Source organism: Phalacrocorax aristotelis, chromosome 4 (genome assembly GCF_949628215.1).
Source record: "Phalacrocorax aristotelis chromosome 4, bGulAri2.1, whole genome shotgun sequence".
NCBI lineage: Eukaryota > Metazoa > Chordata > Aves > Suliformes > Phalacrocoracidae > Phalacrocorax > Phalacrocorax aristotelis.
In genome coordinates, this window is record NC_134279.1 from 16,639,179 (window position 1) to 16,663,108 (window position 23,930).

Genomic DNA, 23,930 nt, shown 5'->3' on the forward strand with positions numbered 1-23,930 from the left:
GGGTTTTAAGCTTTACCTTATGTTTCTGATGGGCTGCGAACATAATTGTAGTCAGCTATTTTGGCTGATAAAATAATATTAGGTTCTTTTGATCATAAGCTGTCTGGGTTCCTGCTGATACTTCTACAACTGGTGAAAACCTAGCAATTTAATGCATTGATTTATAGAAATACAAAGGATTTGGGAAGTCACTTTTAAGACTTTAAAAGTGGCAGGCCAAAGTGAATGCTATTGTATCTTGATGCATGGGGGGGAGTAGGGGGCACAAAGGGAAAAGAAGAGTTTATTCCTATTCCAGCTGAAAAAATTGTGAATTTTTGGAACCACTGAGCTGATCACAGCTGACTTCTCCTTGATTGTCCTGTGAAGAGAATGATGGTGGTTATTGGTGCTTGCTATCCTAAGATTATTGTTAATCTTAGTTGGAGGCGTCAGGTATTACAAGGACTAACATGAGCTAGCTTTGGAAGCAACTCTGGTTGGCTGGTATCACTTCAACAGAGAAAGCTAAAGCATATGTGTGGTCACAACCAATCTTTGTCAATATCCTGTGAAAGCCTTGGATCAATGATCAAAGCAGGAAACTACTGCTGCACTGTAGTATAACCTTTGGTTGAACTTTTCAAATTTTAATTTCAAGAGGTGATATGTTGCATAAAATTTAATTTCCTACTTCTCCCCTATTCATTTATTTAAGCAATGCAAATTAAAAATCCTCTGAAAGTTTACCAGTGTCTCACTACCACTCTGGCACTGTTATTTACTAATTAGCAGAGCCCTGTTGCCTTTAAATGATTAACCATGTGTTTTTAAGTTAAATCTGCACTGAAGAATATTAGATGTATTTCTATGCTGTGAGAGTACCACTTAGTACCTTTAAATTACTAGCAGGCATGACCATTAACTCATTTAGTTGCTTCTTAATTTACATTATTAGTGCAGACAATCCTGGTTAGTTTTGTTAATACTGTATAAAAAACACACATGGATAGCCTGGCAGTGTGGAACAGAGAAATAGTTTGGTTTGGGGCTTGGTCTAAGTTCTGGAGCACAGAAGTTAAGTCTGTCTGTTCTTTTGTGTTGCTGCTTTTGTTTGATGAACGAGTAGATTTGCACATACTTGTTCAGAAGCACGTGTTATTTCTGGTTTGGTAGCTAACCTGTTGTGATAAATTCATTTATCATTATATTAGCAACAGCATAGTTGTTACCCAGGTTGCTCTTTGCATGTATTTTCTCTTTTCCAAGTGTAGTACTTTGCAGACTGTTTTTTTTGTTTAGTACCATATATAGAGTTTTTCAAGATCATGTGAAATTGTCATGCTGTCCTCCAAACAGCTATGTTGCCGCCTTAGTGTCATCTGGAATTTTATTGCTGCACCTTCTATGTCAGGTCACTAAAGAGATTATTGACTGGTATTAGGAGCAGGGCAGACCCCATTACCATGTCCTCTCAGTTTGACAGCGAGCTATTGATAACGGCTCTTGGAATACAGATTCCCAGATTGGCTCCTCCCCCATTATTGTAACCTAATCTCATCTCCATTTCTCTGCTTATAAGAATATAGTGGGAGACTGAGACAGTCTCAGAGCTCTTTCTCAAAAGTGAAGCAACATTCTACCTCTTTTTCTTTCCTGTGAAGGTGACAGAGCAGTGGCACAGGCTGCCCAGGGAGGTTGTGGAGTCTCCTTCCCCGGAGACATTCAAACCCCGCCTGGATGCGTCCCTGTGCCCCCTGCTCTGGGTGTGCCTGCTCAAGCAGGGGGGTTGGACAAGATGATCTCCAGAGGTCCCTTCCAACCCCCACCATTCTGTGATCCTCTGATTCTTTCACCATCCACTATTACAGTTACCTTTTGAAAAGAAAATTAGTTTGGCTTAACGTGATTGATGTTTTACCATTTTTAGCCAAAATACTGTCACCAGTGTAGAGGTATGTACTGTTCTTCATGCCTTTCCCTCTACTGTTTTGTGTGTGCTCTCTTTTTCATGTGCTTATGGGTTGGGGTTTTTCTTAATGCATTTGATTAGTTTTGTTCAAAAAGAAGACCATAAACTTACAGAAAACATTAGTAAGCTCCAATTACACTGTTCCAGATTGTTCCATCATAAAGTAGGTACTAATTTATGAAAGGCAATCTTGTGATATGACGCATACCAGGGACAGCTATTGTAGGCCTGGTGTGATGGTATTGAATATCTGAATTCACCTCTCATACAGGTGTGTTTGGCAAGTTATGTCCCTTTGTCTTGTCCTAAGGTTCTCATAGTATAGAACAGTAGAATTTTTACATAAGAAATGATGTTTTGGCAGATCAACTGGAATATAAAACTCATTAGCATCACATCATTTTAGACAATTTTTCTTTAAATCAAGCTTCATGTTTAAAATCTCTTTGAATTGGAACAGTATTAAACAGTGTCTGCTATAATGTGTAAATTGTTTTGGACTTCTACGAGTCTACTAGTGTTATAAAGTGCATATCTGGTGTATATGAACACTAGTGAGACTGGGGGAGAATGTGTTTGGCCAAGATTCTTCAGGAGTGTCCTCGGAGGGGACAGCTTGGGAAGTAGGAGAATACTAAAAAGTCATCATGATTTCATCATGAATATGATACCAAGATTAAGAACTGAATTATAATTTAAGTGACAATCGTGAGTCTACAATGTCTCAAACTGTAGACTGTAATGAACAAAGAGCTCCGAAAGTAGCCCTCTGTCTTCTCAATTTTCATCCGTGTTCTAATTCTTTGCCTCTAAGACATTTCTATGATAATGACTAAAGGTGATCCTGGACAGAAATGTTTTTCATACAATCAGCCTATGGAAACTGACAGCGCCAACTTTGAACGTGAGTTAGCTTGTGCTAAACCAAGGATTGTACTGGCCATAGGACATTCTCAAAATCTGTTTGAAGCTATCATACTGCTGCTATGTACTGTTCTTCAGGTTTTGTAAAGTGTTCTTAAAAGGAATAAAGAAAACATTGGCTACGAGTATGCAATATTTAACAAGATTTGTTGAGTTTTGGTACCTTGAGTTTTTAATTAGATAGTGGCATAAAAATATAGCTAATGCATCTGATTAACATTGTTGAAATGTTTAAGTTGAAGGAATTGTTGCAGTAAAGTAAAAGCAAAATTAAATCATTTAATACATAATCTCATCAGACAGAAGCTCTGATCATTATATAACGTGCCCGTGTACCTCAATCCTTTACTATTTCTTAACTTTTCTTCCTTTCCAGTATGTTATCCTAACAAACATGAACTCTGTGCAGAAAATCTTTGTTATGGTAGACAAGTTAGATCTGTAACCAAATATAAATAGAATATATCACTGAATTAAAATACTGGTAGTGTTACCTGCAGTCATAGATATTGCTTAGTTTCTGTGACTGTAGTGTGGATTACTAAGTCATTACTGGGTCACATGTATTCAATGTGGATTTTTTCTTTCAAGCACGAGATTCTCCAAGTCTTCAAGAAGACTTGAGAATCTGGATTCCATCATTGAACTTTATGGGCAATAAACATTAAGGTGGGCATTGGAAAAATTCTGTTTACCTAAAAATACATCAGCTTTTGTATGTTCGGAAAAGGTTATTAATAGCTGTAATGGTCTATAAAGAAAAGAAGTTCCTTCTCTGCAAATATTAGAACAGATGATGCGTTGCCTCCTGTGGATTTGCTTCGTGCAATTGATTGACTCATTTTTAAAAAAAGCTGTAAGCCTCAAATTAAGGATTTCTCAGTGACGGGACACTTGTTATGGTGGCCTCTCTGTGTAGCTTCTGTGGAGACTACTAAAATGTGCACTTTTGCTGCTCTTACTGGGACCCTCAAGGCGCACACATATAATGGCTGTACTTGCCTGCTTATCGTTTTTTAAACTTGTAGGAACCTGGTTATCTTTATAACCTGCTTTAAAATTTGGCTAAAATTGACCAAGAAACTTAAAATGTTTTTGGAGGCAATGGAGGTTGCTGCAGGTAGGCCAATGAGTACATGTGAGCTGCAGGATTGAATACAACTGATTGAAAGGCACGTTAAGCAATATGTTTAAACCTTGGTACAAGAGGCAAGAAACACTAGAATTCCAAGCTGCTGGAAAATTCAGAAACTGGAGGACGACAGATTTCATTACTTTCTTTAGAATATATATTAAAAAAAGAAGTTAAAGCTCTGCAAAATGGCAACTCATGCTTATTGAAACAGGCTGCCTAACATAAGCATGCCTAAGACACCCTGTAACCTGATAAGCTTTTCTACATATGCTTTGCATTGTTTTATACTTCTCCATCTAATAGATGGGAGTTTCAAAAGTTACAAGGTATAAAGTTGCTGCCAAACTGGCAACATTACCTTTGTATAGAAGAAATTTCATGTCATATTAGTAGCAATGTCAAAGATGTCCAAGAGCAATGACTAGCAAAATTCAGAAGCAGGTACATAGTAATTCAGATTTTTAACCATAAAATGTATGTCTGGTGTAGCAAAACTTTTAGCATATTTAGGATGTAGATCTTTGGTTTTCATGAAAGATTTGTTTTTCTGTAAAATTGTGCCAAGATCCATAACAAGAAAATACTTCTCTGAGTAAAAAAAAATAAAATAAAATTCTAAATTCGGTCAGATCCATGTATAGTAATCTGTGGGAGTTTCAGTAGTTAAAAATATAGCCATCTGGGTGTATGGATCAGAAAGTTCCATCTAAAAGCTGTGGTCTACTTCTTTTATACCCAGCCATAATAGTATTGAAAATGAAACAAATACTTTTAATATCTGTGGCTGTTGAAATAATAAACTTCAAGTAAGTTATGGACTATGAAATTTGTTAAAGTCCAAAGGAGAATGACCAGAGGTCTAGAAAATAAGACCACTGATATAAAGTTGAAGGTTTTAGGTTGTTTATTTTGAAGAAAAGAGGAACAAGGACAGAAACGTAAAGTGCTTTGGCAGTGGCAGTTGTCATGTTTTTTCACCCTGCTGGGGATTTTGGCTGGCAGGCACAGTGCACTTCATTGCATGGAATCATAGGGCAGGTCAGGCTGAAGGGACCTTGAAAGATCATCTGGTCTGACTTCTCGTGGGAAAGGGAGCCTAGCTGAGATTATCTAGCAGCTTGTCCAGTCCCATCTTGAAAACCTCCGGTGATGTGGACTCTGCCACATCGCTGGGGAGGTTGTTCCAGTGAGCAATACTTCTCACTGTAAAGAACTTCTTTCTTAAAATGAGATGACTTCTGCTGTACGCTTCCTGTTCCAGTGTGCTGCTGTGCCAGCCTTGGTGCTGGCGTGCGTGCTGCCCATCCTTAGCGCAGGAGGGGGACAGTGGTCAGAAAGTGCTGGGGGGAATGGATCTCTGTGTTCTGAGGTAAAAGCTGCACCCACACATTGGTACATGTAAAAAGGGGCTACTGCTGCTTGTATTCAGACTGAGCAGGACAAGAAATGGGCTGCAGCTGCAGCAAAAGCAGACTGGATGTTAGAAAGACCTTCTAGTGGTGTGAACAGTTGAACACTACAAATTTGTAGGGTGCCCATCGTGGAAAATTTCAAAAGAACAAGGCAGAGAAACATCTTTTGAGAAGACTTGATTATAATTGTGAATGGAAAAGTGGACAAGGCGACTTTTCAAGGTTTCATCTAGACCTTTATATGGTTCAATATAGTCCTTTTCACCCCCAGTTAATTTAAAAACATGGAGGAAAGGAATATAGATATATATACACACAACTTTTTTCCTCTTTCTCTGTCAAATTAACCTGAAGTACATACTACACTGTTTATAAATATGGTCAATAAATACTGTTGCATACTTTTACATATATCCTCAGTAAAAAGTAAAATAATTTTGTGTCTATATAGTCCATGTACTTACTAATAGGATTTAAAGTGCCTTAAAGATGCCTTTTTTATGCAGTAAAATATTGACTTAATGAAATCTACTTATTTACTAATAATGAATCAACTACTAATTGTGTTTATAATTATTTCATTAATATAATAAATAAACTCTGGATTTTTTATAATTTTCTTTGATGAATTTTAAATTATGGAAGATTATAATATTTTTCTTAAACTAGGAAATATTTGAAATACAATGTCTTAGAACTTTAACAGGATGATTAGACGTTGACAAAATTAATTTCATCATTAATTCAATTTAGAATTTTAATGGAAACCTGATGAAGTATTTTTCTTACAAGTTGGGAGAATTTCAGGCAATGTCTTGAGGCAATTTCTTAGTTCGGTGAGAAATAACACACATATAGCAGATGGAGGGAAACTCATGGGTACTTAGAAATTATACTTTCCCACAGTCATGAAAATGATTACATTGAAGTGTGATGAAAAAATGGAATTTGAATTAATTTAATATATTAGTATATATTGTTTGAATGCCATTTAAGTCCCTTAACAGAGGGAATAAAGTGTGGCAATATGTATAAAAACCTAGACTTCTAATGTGCATTTTTATTATTCTCTTTGACAGGTTATATATAGGCTTAATATTGCTTAATGCAATTGTCAAATAATTTAGTTTGGAAACCTGGTATCTTATAAATGTTTTAATACGGTTAGGGAATCTGTGTCACTTTCTAGACAAGTATGCAGATCATGTAACTGCTTCAGAATGCATCTGTCATTTTCTAAACAAAAGAAAGACTAAAATAACATTTCATTACATTAAGGAAACAAGGTATCATCTATAGATTTTTTTTATGCATGGTAGCAAACATGAAAATAAATTATCAGTGTTAAACTGATATTCTGTTGATATTACTTATTTGTAGAAAAATCTTTTAGTGATGTTTCCTTAGGAATCATTGTTTCCATGTGGTAGAAGGCAATTTTTGTTAGAGAAAAATAGTATTTTAATTATATAAATAAGTAAATAAATAAATAATAAAGAATTTTATAAACATTTTAATAAGAATCCTGATATGGCAAATTTTATCTTTAATTTAAAAAAAAACAAACAAACCATGTTGATAGTCTCCATGAGCTCCTTCATCAGTTGTAGCAAAATCAGAAACATGGCTTATCATAAGGAAGTCTGTCTCTACCCTATAGAACTGGTGAATTCCAGCAGAGGAATTTCTGAAACTAATTTTCAACACAATCGTGCTAAAACAAGAGCTTCAACAAATCATACATATGTTTTCATTTTTCTGTGAAATTGTATAAACAGAAGAAATGTGGAACAATTTTAGCATTTCTGTATGTGTGCTGAATGCGTAAAATTTCAGAAGGGATTCAGAAGAATTAGGAAAAGTATGAAGGCAACCAAAATGGTTAGTCAGAAGGTAAGACCTCCAGAGGGAACAAATCTAAAGTGACTAGAATCCTTTAGCTTGCAAAGAGAGACCACTGAGGAAGAAGGTGATGATACAGGTCTATAGTATCCAGAAGGGCATATAGAAGAGTGAATAAGGAATTGATATTTACTTTTTTTCACAATATGAGTACTAGAACCATCCACTGGAACTGTTAGGAAGCAGTTTTAGAATAACCAAAGGAAAAATCTTTGTAGATGAAACCCATGATTAATGATTTTAGAAATCAGAAATACGGATTAGTTCAAAACCATTTAACTGTAAGAAGCTGACAGAATATCCATGGAAAGACTATTTGCCCTGTGTTAATCCTTCAGTCCTTGTCACTGTTCCAGGTGAGATACTAAATGGTCCTTCAGCCTGGCCCCTCATGGCTGGTCCTGCATCTTCGTGTGGTATTTGTGTGAAATCACAAGTAACTCCTTCCTTCCCCCCTCAAAAAACGAGAAAAAGTGCATTATTTAACCTTTTTAATGTCTCAGGTGTCCAAAAAGTTCCATTCTAAATGGAGTTACACGTGTGAGTCAGCATCTGCTTGGTGTCAATCTATGCATGTGATGTGAATATTTTAAGAAAAAAGGAGAAGGCCCCACAAAGAGAGTTGAGGAGGAGTGTTAAGGACTGCAGTTACCAAATACATGAATAATATTCATAAACTTGATAAAAATAAATATTATCAGTTTTATTTGCTGGTTTTAGGAAAAACTGTTGACCTATAGCTAATGTTGCCATTTTCACCCGTATAAAGCCATTGAAAATTGGCGCTGAATACTACTCAATTAGAGTGGTCCAGCGTATCTATTTACACTCCCTTTTCCCAGGTGGAAATGCTAGCACACGATCAGGATAAGAAAATCAGACAAAAAAGAAGCTCCTTGTATAAAAATGTATCATTATGGTGACAGTGGAAAAACTTTCTGAAAACTCATTTCTGGAGTAATGAAATAACGTTTTATGAAAAGTTTCTAATAGCCAAACTGACAGAAGTTACTGATAATTTTTAAGTTTCCAGGCAGCATATTGTTTCTGTGTAATCTAATGAAAACAACATGTGTTCTGGAAAGCCAAATGTTTTCTGACCTTGAAAGAAACTAATGAATAGCTGTACAGATATATATATATAAAAAAATAAAAACATCAGTAACATATGTAATGAGCTTATGTTTTAAATATTCAGAATCATGGTAAGGTTTCATATTTGTGGTGCAGGCTGCTATCGAATTAATCGTCCAGTGTCTCTGCTTTTCCTTTGTTAGATTCTCTCTGTGAGTATAAAAACTACGGAAACTTCAGTGTTAGAGTACTTTCTTTTTTACAGACGTTTATCCTTGCTACATTCTTGTTCTTTCACTTATCCAGTTAAAGAGTTTCAAATCTCTTTCTATCAAGTACTTGTCGAGCATTTGGTACAGAAGCATGTTTTTACCCTGCCTAGTTAATTAAGGTGACTGTAAACAAAAAGATGTATAATTCAAAGCCAAGCAGTGTTTCACACAAGGATGGAGGTGATAATAGCTTAATTCCTGCTTGATCTTTCCTGTCTTTGCCCTGGCTACTTTGGATTGACCTTGTCCGCAATCTGATGACCTCCGTATTGCACTCGGCCATTTGGAAAGCTGCTCATGCCATAGCTGGCCCTGAGGGGCTATCTGGGAGACCACTGATCCATTGACCCATGTCAAGACTGGGTTTCAGATCTGATCTACTGAGCTTCTGACATAGTTACATACTACACCCACTGTAGACAAAGCCAGTGGGGCAGTCTGATTTTTCTTCTACTTCTTAAGTGGCGGGCAGTTTGCGTTTGCTGTATGGAAGACCAATTTTACACCAGTCATTTGCTATGAAATACACTTCCTGAAGCAATTACATGTATTGATCCTTTCTTTACAAAGGAGGTAAATTCTCTAATTTAGTGGCTCAATTTTTCTAAATCCATCAAATTGCCAGGTTTATTGGGTGTATTTAAGTGTCAACATCAAGTTCCACAACAACAACAACAAAAAAAGCACCCTTAAAATGTGTTAAGGGCAGAAACATATATGTTATGTCTTAATAGGCTTTTTCTATTAAGTGTTATGCCAGGCCTTTGCAGACATTTATAAAAGTGTGTAAATAAGGTTCTAATCACATTAACTTAGATATGTTTATGTGTATCCTAGTGTATATTTTACAAAACAAATGACAACTTAAGAAGTTGCATGTCTGTTTGCAAAACGGGAATGCTCAGCTTATACAGCAGAGAATCCCTATAGTTTTGAGCTTAATTTTGCTTCCTAGTATGTTGTGTTCAGTTCTGCACCAGAATGTACCATTTTCTGCTTAAAAAAATCCTTTGTTTGGCCACTAATATTACTTTGTTTTTCCTCATTAGACTTGGAAATTACAATTCATTTGCTGTATGTGCTTGCGTTTTTTCCTCGACCGTGTTTAGCATAGCAGGCTCTGCCTGCAGAAGTGCCAGGGCAGCCCAGCCATGGGGGTGTTAAATGCCATGTTCCAGTCCTGTTCAGCACAGGACTATAGAGCACACTTGTTTAAAGTGGTGATGATCCTGACAAGGAATTTAGTGCATACACGGATCTTGTAAACACGTGAAATTCCTTCCTTTTTTCTCGTGTGTGTGTGTGTGTGTGAAATTATGCATGATTCTTCCCTGTAATTATAGACTGGACACATAATTGAGTTAATGACCTTTCCATGAAAGAAAAATATTGACTTGATTTGGCTTTGACTGTGTGGGTTTTTTTCTGAACATGTGGTATAACTCCACATATTTCAGAATTTCCAAAACACTTATTTCTAGGTATTGAACGATTTTAGATAATAGCCTAAACATTAAGTTCGTAGGGCCTTTATGTTAGAAAGAATAAGAGTATAACTGGGTTTTACATCTTTGTCATTAATATATGTGGCTCTACTTTCACCCAAACTATAGACTGACATTTGTGCATTGCATTTTAAAATGTGGATTGTATTAAAATGTGGAAGAAGCAGTTTTCCCCAACTTGTTAACATCCTTGGTTGTCTGTTGCTTTCCACTAAGTATTATTTGTACCATGCGATGTTCATTACTTTAATTTTATAAGTTTCTTTGTGTATAATATGCAACCAAAACCAATGTTCTGACTTCTTTTGTTTAATAGCCTGTTGTGACTTAGTACTTTGTTGTGTTAAAGCATAAGGATTTATCATATCTAAAGGTTTAAATTTTAGGAAGTATGAAAGGGGATTTCTCCCTTCAGGGAGGGGGGAGGGAGATGTCTGTGGGAGGATTTTGTATATCCTCTTTGCCTAATGCCATTCTAATAATTATTTTTTTAACATGACAAAGTGCATCCTCTGACAGAATTTATAACATGGCATTGTTTTTCATTTATCTACAGGAATTGATTCCTGAATTCTATTACCTCCCAGAGATATTTGTCAACAGCAACAATTACAATCTGGGAGTGATGGATGATGGAACAGTTGTGTCTGATGTTGAACTTCCACCATGGGCCAAAACCCCAGAAGAATTTGTTCGCATAAACAGACTGGTAAGATGTCTATCTTCTATTGTCTGTCAAGTAACATTTGTCTTGCAAGATTCTTCTGAAATAGTTTGGATCTTTGCTTGCAATATACAGTTATTTATAATTTATGTAAGACTATGGCTGAAATAATCTTACGAAATGTTATGTTTACAAGTTTAGGAAGAAAAAAGGCATGTGGTATTACTCATTCTTTAGACTTGCTCAAAAAAGAGTGTGGTCTAAATACACAGTAGATCTTATCCCATTGGTGTGTCAGCTTTTGTGGTTCTAAAGAGTTAATTAAATCACCACTTTACAGTAACTTGAAAAAGCTTGTTTAATCATAGAAATATTTGTCGCTCTGATTACTAAAATTTAATTTTAGGGATTTTTAATTTTAGTGTCCATTTAACTCCAAAGATCAGTGAATGCCTCAGGAAAGAAGGTTGCGTTTTAAATCTTTTGCCAGGTTTTCAGTTTCTTCCATTAATTGATATTTTTTAGAGCAGTTTTCAGAAGAAAATAAAATTGAGTTCTCCTTTGCCTGCTTCATTTCCCAAACCTGTATTACTCTTCTCTTCCCTGTTTTGGAAAATCCTGTTGTTAGCACTGCCTGTCTTCACTGTGCCCTCTGGGCAATGCAAGGAATTACAGAATAGCTGTTATGGTATCATTGTTGGTGTTTCAGCACATTCTCAAAGCTATTACATTAGGCATTTCTCAGAATGAAAGGATTCTGCATCAGTGGCACTCTAAAACAAATAAATTAGAGAAGATTTTTTTAATGAATCCTGAAAAAAATGAGGCTGCAGTTTTCATGTGGTAGTCAGCTAACTGGGAAATAGTGAATCAAGGCATGGAAACTCAAAAACTTTTCAGATGCCAGGCTTAGACTTGATAATGTCTTGAAATTCCTGAGTTACAAAATGGGAGTTGAAAAAGTTCTGTTGTTGGCAGTACATCAGACCTCATATTCATAAAATTGCAGAACAGTCACATCAGAAGAAATCTGTGATCTCTAATTGATCAGAATGCTTTACACTGCACTTTTACGGGTGACATGATACTGTGGTCTTCAGAAATGTTATTTGGCCTAGATTTCTGCAGGCTGCACCTTAATAATCACAAATTTTATGTTCGGTGAATTTAGTGTTTTGCGTCATATAGAAGTATGTACAAATTTTATATAAACAAGGTATGAAATACACTAACATTTAGCAGGACTACTTGGCAAACCATATGCAAACGCAACTTTTGATCTCACAGTTGTGCTGATAGGTAATAGGTTAGGGAGGTAGCCTGACACCTTTTTGAGCTTGGCGTATGTCGGTGACTAGGATAACCCGAGAAATGAAAAGCTGTGCTCTTTAGCAGACTTGTCAAAGCCAGCCTGCGGCCTTGATCTCTCATGACTGTGGTATTTTAGATTTTGCATAAAATATAGTTCTCGTTCTATTAATTACGGATCTGGCTTTCCCCACACTGAAGTTATTCTCCATCTCCTGCTTCCTCCTCTTCTAAGATTTTAGCTCTTAATTTTCTTCTCCTCATTTCTAGCCTTGGTGCCAGGTTTTTCTCTATCCTCACCTCTCTGTACACTCTGACCTACCCTTCCCTCATCCTTCCATCATTTCCCAAAGCCTTTGCTACTAGTGTCTGCCTTTCTTGCAGCTCTCTCTGATATCTCTCACTTGTGCTATATTCTCAGGATGAAGTGCTTCATCAGCAGGAAGCAGCTGCTTTTCAATTATCACTGTTAAACTCTTGGGCACAAAATGCAAAATCCCTTCAAAGTGTTCTCTTAGAGAGTAATGATCTCATTCCGTATTCCAAGTGTATTTTTTTCTTTTTGTCTGCAATCTACAGTAAGCACATCTTTATTTTGTTAAATCCTGAAAAAAAGCAGTTCTAGAATGAGGGAAGTGCTTGGTACATATCCAAAACTTTCATTTTGAGACAAAGTAATTGAAAAACAGCAGTATGTTAACTTTTGTGTATTTGAATGATGAAGAGTAAAATTACTTTGTAATTTCCTTCATTTCATTCAGCATTTCTTATGAAACTGAAATATAATATTTATTCTCTAAATATAATTAATGTTTCCTTCCCATGTACTTTTTTCCCCAAGTAATTATTCATTAGTGATTGTGACTTTTGAAACTATTTTAATCAAAAAGACATTGCTAGTAATCAGCTTGGCTTCATAACTTCTGCTGTGAAAGTAGACCTTGCAGTATCACTTGTCAAATGCTGTATTGAAAGAACGTGCAAAAGTTGCCATAAATCAGAGTTTTCCAAAACAAAGAACTTTTACAGGAACACGCAGTTTTCAAGTATCGCATAATTGGACAGAACAGAATTTTTTTTAAGGCTTAAGTTAATTACGGAAGTAAGAAATAATTTACCAAGTGATGGCATATTATAGTGTGTCAGACATCAGCCCTTTAAGTAGAATAGGTGTGATTAGGAAGAATGCTTAGAGCTCAGTTCCTCACAAATACTACCAAAACAAAGCTTGCTACAGTGTGGCACGGGCTGATTCATTCAGATAATATTTCCTTACTGCTTCCTGGTTCAGACAAAATAGTGATTATAGTGTTTTAAGTGCTCGTTTTGTAAGCTATCACACATAGATATTTTTTCCCTTTGCATTTCAGTTTACCTCTTTAAGTCCACAGATCTTATGTAATGATTTGAGCTCATGAAATGCATACTACTTTGATCTGTGACCTTTTTGTGGTGCTAATCGGGTTCCTGATATCATTATACCTTGCTCATTAATCATATTTCCTGCAGCCCGTCAGCCAGCCAGACAGCCCAAGCCCCTGTTTGCAGCCCTGTGTTGGCAGGTTTCTGCTTTTCCAGATTATTACAGTGTGATACTTTGGCTTCTCATAACCAGACCCACATCAAGCTGTGTGCTACAATTAAAGTCAGATGGTCCTCAGGTTGAACAGGGATATACTGTTGCAGCTGTCTGTCTTTCTGGAACAGACCAGCACGGGGAACAGATGATATGTAGGACAGTGCATAATAACAGCTTGTACAGTACTGGGTCAATAGCAGGGGTTCAGAACATTAATTGACAGGCTGATAGTTGATTTAAAACTGATTCCCAACCTATTTTTAATTCTATAAAGTGTGTATTTTAATTGAAATAGATCCTTGTGTGTCTTCTGTGTTTGCTTTGAGAGAAAAAGCAGAATGGTGTATACTTAAAACTGGGTTTTGATTGATGGAATGTCATGATGAGCTAAACGATAGCATCAGGATGTCATTCTAAGCAACACAAAGAAGTATAAAATGCATGTATTTTTTCTGCATATAGTTGGTACCTTGTATTATTTTGTGATAGCACACATCAATGGGGATCAATGGGGAGGTAGGATATTTTTCTCTGAGAAAGTCTACAGCTTCATGAAAAAGTGACTGTTTTTTTACCATTCTGAAATCTTACTATATACCTCTAAACCTCCGTGTTATATTTAGTGCCACAGAATAACTGCTAAGATATCTGAAAATATTTTTCAGTTTACACAGATGCAGTTGACAATAATTGTATTGTTGTGTAATTTTGTCATTTTATATATATTATTATTTACAGCATTAGCTTAATAAAAGTAAAAAACCCACAAACTTTTAAATGAGATAAAATTATAATCCTTCCCTCCACAAAACAGGAAAATCCCAAATGCAACATACTATTGCATCCTTACTTTATTATTTCATAGCGAGTTATGATATCTTTAGGGCATTAGTATGTGAGTAAAGGGGGGAATGCTAACTTGATCAGTTATCTAATAAAGGAAAATACCTAAAAGAAAATACCTAACAATTTTTTTGGTTCTCCCATGCTTCTGAGAGACCTATAAGAAAAAGAAATGGGAAATAAACTGGGAAGGGAAGAGTATAAAGAGATAGATGTTCAGATGTTGTTTGGATAAAGAAATCTTAAACTATAGCAGTAGTCAATAAATCATTTTTCAGACACTGAAATAGACATATCCTTTTAAACATAGATTTTTCTGGGGTCTTTTGTTGGCTTCACAGTCTCAGTTTTGTTAGCTGCCCTTCTTTAGAATAGTTTTCTGGTTTAGAAATTTAGTTCACTTGCTGGAGTTAGTGATAATTACCCCATTAAAGTTAATAGAAATTTTAAATGCCCTTTTTATAATGCACAACAAAGTAGACATTCACAAAGACCAGGTGCAGCCTAAGGAAAAGTCCCACGCTTCCCACTGGTAGTTTGGAATAGCTAAAAATCACAGTAAGGCAGTTTTGTTTGTTTTAAATAGTCAAGTGGTCTATTTTGTCCTGTCATTGAAGGTTGGATGTCTGAATAGGTAAGAATTAATTTTAAAATATTAATCAAATGATAATAATTGAATTTCACACAGCTTTGATGAGCCTCAGCTTTTTGAGAATTAGATTGCTTCAATGATAATAAAGTTGTTGAGGTCTGTCAAGACAGCTTTCCAGAATATATCTCATTTTAAGTATTTTAGTGCTTATTGCAGGGTTAGTCCTTTCATGATTAGTGGTTTATCCATTTGATTCAATGCTGGGGAAAATGCAAGATAAATGAGAAAAGTGATGAGATTACTGGGCTGGGCTGAAAGTTTTGAAATCCAATTTTCAAATAATTGAAAACGTAGTGACTGGAACTTAGGATGCCTTCTGAAACAAAAGAAATACTTGAATATGTAAAGGTAGTATAAACAAAATTTATCCTGGAATGATAAGTAAAATGGAAAGGAAGGGTAGGCTAGCCATTCATACTAATACAAATTTTACTGGAGCAAAATGAATCAGTGTTAAGGACCGCGGGTTGGTAAGAAAGACCTACAGTAAGAATCAGAGGATTGTTATCAGTTGATATGGTGCATTACTTTTTAGCACAGGCTGCTGCATCTTACATCAGAAGACACTGAAAAAGCAACAGTCCCTGCCAACTCACACACCAACAATGCTCAGAACTGCAGTTTTTGTGAGTCTTCACTCTCTCCTATCCATGGAAAGTGAATGGATGAAAGCAAAAGTTAGTTTTGAGAACATTAGGCTACTTCCAATCTATTAGAACTATTGCTATTAGTCAAATAAAGATATTGAAGCAGCAGTTGAGGCAGGGCCTGTAACTTGGAATGTACTGGATTTTTTTTTATCATCTTGGAAAAATCTCTCCACGGTATTTTTCCTGGCTCCACAAGTGTGTATTTGCAAAGGAATTACAGCAAGTGCTGTAGAAAATCATGTGGATATGAACTGTATGAATTAAGTCTCAGAAGTGCAGATTAGTAGTAATAGATTGCTAGATTATTAGTCCTATATTGCTCATTAAATCTGTTAAAAACATTAGAGAGCAGGAAAAAGGCTAAAATGAGAACCGGCTTAATTAGCAACATCAGAGCTGTTATCTGTGCAGCAACTACTTTGAAATTCTAGTTTAAGCAGGATTAGAGGTGGTCTTAAAAAGCTAGCATGCAGATTGGTCTGTGTACACTGTGTGATGAAGATGCTTCTGGCAATCCGAGCTGATCTGAAATGTTTACAGAATTTGAGCATAGAATAAAGGAGAAGGAAAATCATAGCTCTGTGAACTCTTCACTCAACTTGGGCTCTCCTAGATGGTTCTGTTGGCATGTTAGATACCTGTTCATCTAGAAGAGAGGTGATGGATCATGGTGAAAAGAACGAGTTTCAATACCAGTTCTTTCAAACACTTTGTGAAATATGTATGCAGTTGAAGTGTTACTTCCATTTCTATTTCTGATATTTGGTGATTTCTTGTGGCTTTTCTTTGGAAATTATAATTATATACAATATAAGATTTATACAGTATCCTCTGAAAGGAGGATATCTATTAACTCTACAAGGATTTTTTAGAAATAATCACTTTCATAAATTTATAATTTAAAAAGTAAGTTGGAAAGTAATCTGTAACTTTGCGTTTCCTGGCAAAACGTATTTCTATGCCACATCTGTGTGTAATGCATTTAAAATAGGTTTATGTTTAAACCTAACTATTGACAAGGCATCTTAAAACACCATGCTGCATTCATTTTATGTTGCTTTCAAGCTGTGACTATGGAAGAAGGTTTGTGCAGGAGGTAAGGTTCCTTTCCTATCACTCAGAATAAATATTTCCATTCATAGAAGTCTCAGAAGCTTAACAGTCTAATCCAGAAAGTTGTCAGGAATATTATTCTTCAGCAAAGTTGGGTGTGAAAGGTCCAGCCTGCTGGCATATTCACCTTCGTGTATTTAAAAGTTCGATATTGTTTAATACATAATTTTTTTCCTCATCTATGAAAACAAGGCTGTCCTGGGAAGCCGAGGGGCTGCACCACGTAGGTACATAACAGGCAGAGTCTCTTAAACAGTTGAAGAAATGTAGGATAGTGTGTAAATTTAAGCAGCACTATTCCTTCGCCTGTCAAAAAGTGCTTCTGTGACTGCAGTGTGCAGTTGTAGTGATTGTCTGGATTTCCCTTTCAATTTGTCCAAGTAGAATACCAGCACTGGCTTAAACCTGTTTGGTTTGCACCTGAGCTCGGTGGTATATTGGTATAATTGTGTATCACTTAGACTCATTTCTTACCAAATCAGCCACATGTGTAACAATTCCATCATCTGTGTCACCGCAGGAATTTTTTTGGGAATTACTTCCTAAAAGTTAGAACTTTTGTTGTCTTTCATACAGAAATACTTGTCTGCAGGCTAGAATCAAGAGATACTGGGTAATTGTAAGCAGTCTTTTGATTTAATTGTATCAAGTACAGATCTGATTATTAGCATAGAAGGGGAGAGGAATCAGACCTTCATTAGATATTTTTAAGCACCTTTTTCAGACCTGATGTGAAGGTAGGTCTAGAATAAAATTAGTAATGCCAGTATAATGGCACTTAGGCGAAAACCTAATCTGTGGGTATTCTAGAGCGGAAAAAAAAGGATCATTCGATATAAGATATTTTTTGAAAAAAAGAAGACATATTTCTAAATGAATGTGATATATGGCCTATCAGAAAAGATTCTGAAAATCTGGGAATAAACAAAAGTAGAATAATTTTTCTGTGAGTACAATTGACTCTGTGTGTATAGGAATAACTTATTTTTATTGAAGTGCCATCTAAGAAATACGGCCAGAAATCTGCATTTGTTTAAATGCAGTTCTGTTGGATTATTGGTTTTACTAATTTTCAGGAAATAATTTTTATTGAGATTGTGGAGTCTCCTTCCCTGGCGACATTCAAAACCCACCTGGATGCATCCCTGTGCCCCCTGCTCTGGGTGTCCCTGCTCAAGCAGGGGGGTTGGACAAGATGATCTCCAGAGGTCCCTTCTAACCCCTGCCATTCTGTGATTCTGTGATTTCATTTGTGAAAGAGACTGCTATACAAAGAAAGTCAAATATATTCAAGAGTATGAGGGAGGTAATGAAAAGTGAACTCAAGCCATGCTTTTGAATAGAACTTGTCTTAAGAATGCTCAAAAGCATTCAGTTTTGGTTTCATAACACATCAAAATATGCTAATATTGGAAGATGGGGTTTGGTAATATATATGATGGAATTCATTGGAGAGGTGCATCTGTAGGACAAAGTTAATAAATAGTAAAGAGCAAAAATGTGATGATGTAAATAAACTTTTTTGCCTTTTCAATGAAAACAGTAACCTAGGTAGTGTTTCATCATTTGTGAGCCAAAAGCATTGATATGATTTATATCCAATCCAGATATGTAAATAGGAAGGGAAAGCAGAGTCTGTAAAATCTATTATTTCCATAATAATAGCTTCATTACATCTTTTTTGTGATTCCTACCATCTCTTTAAACTCTGCATACAAGTTACTTTATTGAAATTACAACTAAACTCTGGACTTCAAGACTGTAATTAGAGTAAAATTTAAAAAAGTCCGCACATGCTTGCATTTAAATAATTGCTGAAAGTGATAGATGCCAGTCTCCCTGAATAAAGAAAGCTTAATGGAACCATGGAATGTGGTTTCCTGGGCAGTCTGTCTGTCTTTCCTATTGTGGAAAAAAAATAATTAAGAAACTGGGATCAAAATTTGCCAATCTTCATAATTCAAAAAATTCAAGGTATTAAGTAATTCTAGCATAATTGTCTCATCTAAAGAAACTACCTATCACATTCTAAAAATATTTTAAATTACTTGCTAATCATTATGACACTACACAGTTATCTGTAAGGCATCTATCTTAATGAGGTCTGAGACTAAAAAGGTGAGCAAGAGAAAAACTAAAAAGCAGAGCACAAATACTTTAAATGAGAGCAAAATGAAACAAAAAAGTGGTTAAGCAGTAAAAAACAGCCAGAATGGATGAGAAGAGTCAAAAGGAAACAAAGCCTAAACTAAAACAATGAACCTTCAAGAGAGCGTGATGAGAGATGCAGATTTTCTAGTAGGGTAAAAGAATTTCTCATAGGCAAGATAAATAGTACAACCTGGAGGAGAATGATATGCAGTTGGGAAAGATAAAAAGCCAAATGATAACACAGTTTGAACATGCACAGCTTTAAAAAAAATAAAGGAAAACTAAGGTAAGTAAATTTGCTTTTATTCAAAAAAGTTGATTGGAAGCAATCTAGACAAATTTGCTTTCAGCTCTTTTGTTGTTTGATGTTGTAGAACTGGTGTTTGAAAGCGAGTCCATGGAGGACATTAAAGTTATTACTGTGTGAAATGAAGTGGGAAACAATTGTGCTGGAGCCATTGCCCCATTTAACAGGTGTTCACTAAATCTGTCTGTCTTCTGTTTCTCTGTTCTCCGAATGCTGTGCCTGGGCACTCCCTATAACCAGTGTTCTGAGCGATACTGTTGAAAATGTATTAAGAATTTCGATTAACACAGAAAAATTGCATCACAAGTTCAGCATAGGTAATGGAGGGAAAAAGTCTGAAAGCAATGGCAGTTTCTTACTTAATTTACTAGGAGTAAGTCTGTGATTGGAAGTTGCTTTGCAAAGAAATATTGCAACTTGTTTCTCCTGTAAGGTGAGCTAATGACGGTCAGGACTTCTATACAACAGAATGTACTGGTGAGAGACCTGGTAGGATACGGTGTTGTTGGATTTCTTTTGGTGTTGTCTAAAGTTTATTTATAGATCATATGTGAAAATATGCTGCTCAATTTGAATCTGGTGGGTAGTTCATTCTAAATAAAATATTTGTAATACAGTCAGAATGTAGAGAAGTTTCCACCCTAAGTGTTGGAAAAGAGATTTTGATAACATTTGTGTGTGTGGAGCTGTGGAGAAATAAACTGAGAATTTGTGGTCTTCAGCTGAAGTAGGGGAGGGGTTGAGAAAACATGGCCATCTGTGCCCTACATGGAAGGATACAAAAAAAGTCAGCTGAGGCTTTGCTTTCAGTGTTTTTTCTTGGCAAGACTCCACTTTTTGAAAGCCTGGGATGAGGAACAGAAATGTTGCTAAAACCATCTGGGGTACAGAGAGAGCTTATGACAATGATATGGATCCTCTTGTATGAGGAAAGAGTTTCTTTTTCCTAGAAGAGAGGAGAATAAGAAAGAACATAATAAAAGCATATGATGTAATCAAGAGTACTAAGAAGATGCATCAGGAAATCACATTCTCTATTTCGTAACATAAGGATGTAAAGGTTGTTCATGAAGTGAAAAATTAAAATTTGCAACGAGGCAATGTTTTTCAAGGAGTATGTAATTAGACTCAGGAATTTTAGGGTAACAACAGGAACCGGAAAGGGACTGTGGATGTTTATACAAATAAAAAGATATCTAGTCTGTTTGGCAGTACAAAACATGTAATGTGAATACAAGATCTTGCATTCAGCAGTTAAGGCAAGCTCTAAAGGAGTATATGAGAGTTTCATGAGAGAAACGGCACCCCACTTCTTCTTGCTCTAACGATTAGAAGTATCTTTTTCTTGACCATATCAAATTAATGATGCTTTAGTCCTGTACAACAGATTTTCTGGCTTTACAGAAGGGAGCATCTGAAGTCATAGTTCCAAAACATAGAGGAGTTGCAGGGATGTAGCTAAGGTAAGTCCCCCACCTCTTCTTCCTATCCCTCACCACATTTCCCCATCTATGTTTAGGAACAAATGTTTGTGAGGCTGTACTTTAAACTAGATCACTGAAATGATATGGAAAAGCCAAATTTCTAACCTAGGTTATTATTTTAGTGACCTGATTACAATATTGCTCTACCGGTGCTGGCATTGGCACAAATAATGGCAGCGTTAACTGCAATGCAATGCAAGTACAAACATTTTAGAAGTGGAAACTACTTAAAGTATTTTCTCTGTCAAAGCTGGTATTTCATTAAACCGCAGTCAGCAGTGTGGACTTGTAGAGCTAGACAAGCTCTAGTTAGCTGTGTTTCTGATATTAGTTAAACTATAGCAGCAGAGCACTCTGCAGGGAGTATCATACTGCTGCTTGAGGAAGTGTAGTGTCAGGCTTGTGATGATTATGCGCTTTTGCAAAAGCAGTGGGTGGAAACTGATGGAAAAGGTTGCTGCGCCCTGGCCCATCTGCTCAGCATCAGCCTCCTGCTAGATGTTCCCTCACATCTGCCAGTTGTTACCCTTTAATTGGAAGTTCAGGTGTAGCCCTTTTGGTTTAGGGAGAGGCCAAACTATAGCCCATCAGTCAAGTAGAATGTATTTAGCAAAACAAATGCAGGCTTTTGACAATCAAGGTCATGCTTGCCCGAGTAATAAATGTACTGGGCAGTCACTTCCTTTGGTCAGATGGTTGGTCCACCCTTAAATTATCAAGGACTGTGAGTTCCTTTTCCAGTTTACCTTTTTGAAGCAATTCAAGCAAACCCAAATCTCTTGGGTTGCAATTTTTACTTTCAATCTTGATTACTTACAAGGGTGCACATGCTAGCTGCAAGGTACCTCTTTAAGTACTTGCTTGCTGATCTATTGAACTGCATTTGTAAAATTTGTGAGGTATATAGTCAAGTACAGAACTAAATCCAGTAAAAGACCAGTTTTAATTTCCTTATTTCATTCTCTAATAGCTACAAATACTGTATACTCTGCAAATTAAACCAATACAGTTGATTTGCTTTCGAAGCATGAAAGTTCCCTCTGAAGTAGAGGACGGTTAGGAAAAACACCAGAGCTAGGATTTCTAATGCTATTGCTCACCTGACCCTTTCTAGGTTAGTTTAACTAGATTTAAAAATGTTCTAATTGCCTAGCTTGGTTCAGTTTGACTGAAATACATTAGGGAGTCCTCATTTGCTAGTGTCTGTAGCAGATCTGAGGCAGAGTAGCTTTTGGCAGAGGGGAGCTTTAACAAGCAAGAGGGGAGGTATATTAATGTAGTTGCTTTGTAGGAGGATATTGGATGCTATGTCTATAGAAATATAAGGTTTAGGTAACTCAAAGAGGGCTCTAGAACTAAGCTAGTCTGGCTTATTTCTTTTTGGAAGTAATGCTCTTTTCTTCATCTTAAATATTAAAGTTTCAAAATTAATTTCCAACAGATTAATTGTATGAAATTTATCTACCCTCAGCATTTTTTTCCCTTTCATTCTGAAGTTTTATTTCCTCTTTGGATTTTATTTAGGTAGACTAGTATTGTTAATAAAAAGCAACAGCTTGTAAAGCAAGATTAAAGATATTAATAATAGGAAAAATATAAGTGATATTCTAATAGGTCATAAGCAGACAAAATTCTGCTGACATAATATATACTCTTGTGAGATTCTTTGCGTTGTCCAAATGGGTAGGATTTCTCTAAGCCACAGTTTAAGATGAAATTTTGGATCTGATCCAAGTTAGTTGTTAGTGAGAGTGGAACTGGGCTCATAAAAACATGAAAGGTTCAGCAGCGTGCAAGTAGTTTAGAGGAAGTTGATTAAAAATGTTAGGAAACTCAAGTGGTTTTAGTTTTGCAATTTGTAGAATGAAAGAAATGTTGGTTGTTTAATTTATAATGTCTTTATTTTTAATTGATTAAAAATTACAACATCCTCCATTGTTTAAAGGAAAAAAAAAACAACAAAACTTGTGTAATTAATTGTTCTGGGGATGTTCCAAAGGTACAGCTAGAATAAAATAGTGCAAAGTATCCTGTTTCTAAATATCTCTGAAAAAAATATTACAAGTGTGTAGTCCTTAAGGGCAGTGAAGCCTCCTAATTGTTACTGACATTATCTCTTGCCATCTGCTTTCTGAGGCAGAATAAGAACTTTGTAATGAGGATTAGGAATGGAAGATGATGGGAGCATGCTCCAAGAGTTGCTGGAGTATTCTCTGCTTTCATAATAAATTGCAGAATAACTTTTTTAATATTAGGTTTTTAAAATATTGTGCCTAAACTAATATAAATAAACTAAGAATAAAATTCTGATAGGGCTATTTTATTTATCAGTCAGTTAATTTATTAAACCTTTCTTTAAGATACTAGAAGCACATGAACTAGTCATACTGCAGTGGACTTGGATGTCTGCACTGTCAATATCTTCCCTTCAGACTGATGCAGGCACACCCTTGGGCTGTGTATACACCAGAATTAAGCTATGATTAAAATCGACTCCAAAGCTGCATACAAACAAATCTCACATCCAGATCTTTTTAAAGCCTAGTTTTACTGTTGGTGTAGGCAGATATACTACCACTTAGCAGTCTGCTAAAAATCTTGGGGTTTTAGCAGATTGTGTTCCTCTCTGGCTTTACACATGTTTTTGAACTCTGTCCCAGTCGCAGTTTGCCCTGTATGCATTGATGGTTCAGAATTAATTTAGAAGAGAGCAATATTCAGATTAATTCTCTTGGGTTTGGATGTTTCTCTCCCAAATATAGCGAGAAGTTCCTAATTTACTGTTGTAACCACGGGTGACCACTTAATCGATCATTTTGCTTTGCGTTGAGATTCCTGCCATGGGACATGTCATCTAATCTGATTATGACCCGTTTATAGGCCCTGTACCCGAGGTGTAAGTAGTGTGCTGGCTTGTGTTGTTTTAGCTACCACTTTGATATCGTGGTTATGTAGAAGACTGCCGTGAGCTGGGCTGTGCACTAGAAATGAGTAAATTCCATGT

At 36.0% G+C, this 23,930-nt stretch overlaps 1 protein-coding gene across 1 annotated transcript in view; it reads left to right on the forward strand.

Moving 5' to 3' along the window:
- Positions 1-23,930, forward strand: part of LRBA (LPS responsive beige-like anchor protein) — a 419,175-nt gene that overhangs the window by 308,854 nt on the left and 86,391 nt on the right. The window contains exon 47 of the mRNA XM_075090413.1: positions 10,732-10,884. Coding sequence (XP_074946514.1) covers positions 10,732-10,884 — 153 coding nt within the window. The remainder of the gene's footprint in view (positions 1-10,731; positions 10,885-23,930) is intronic.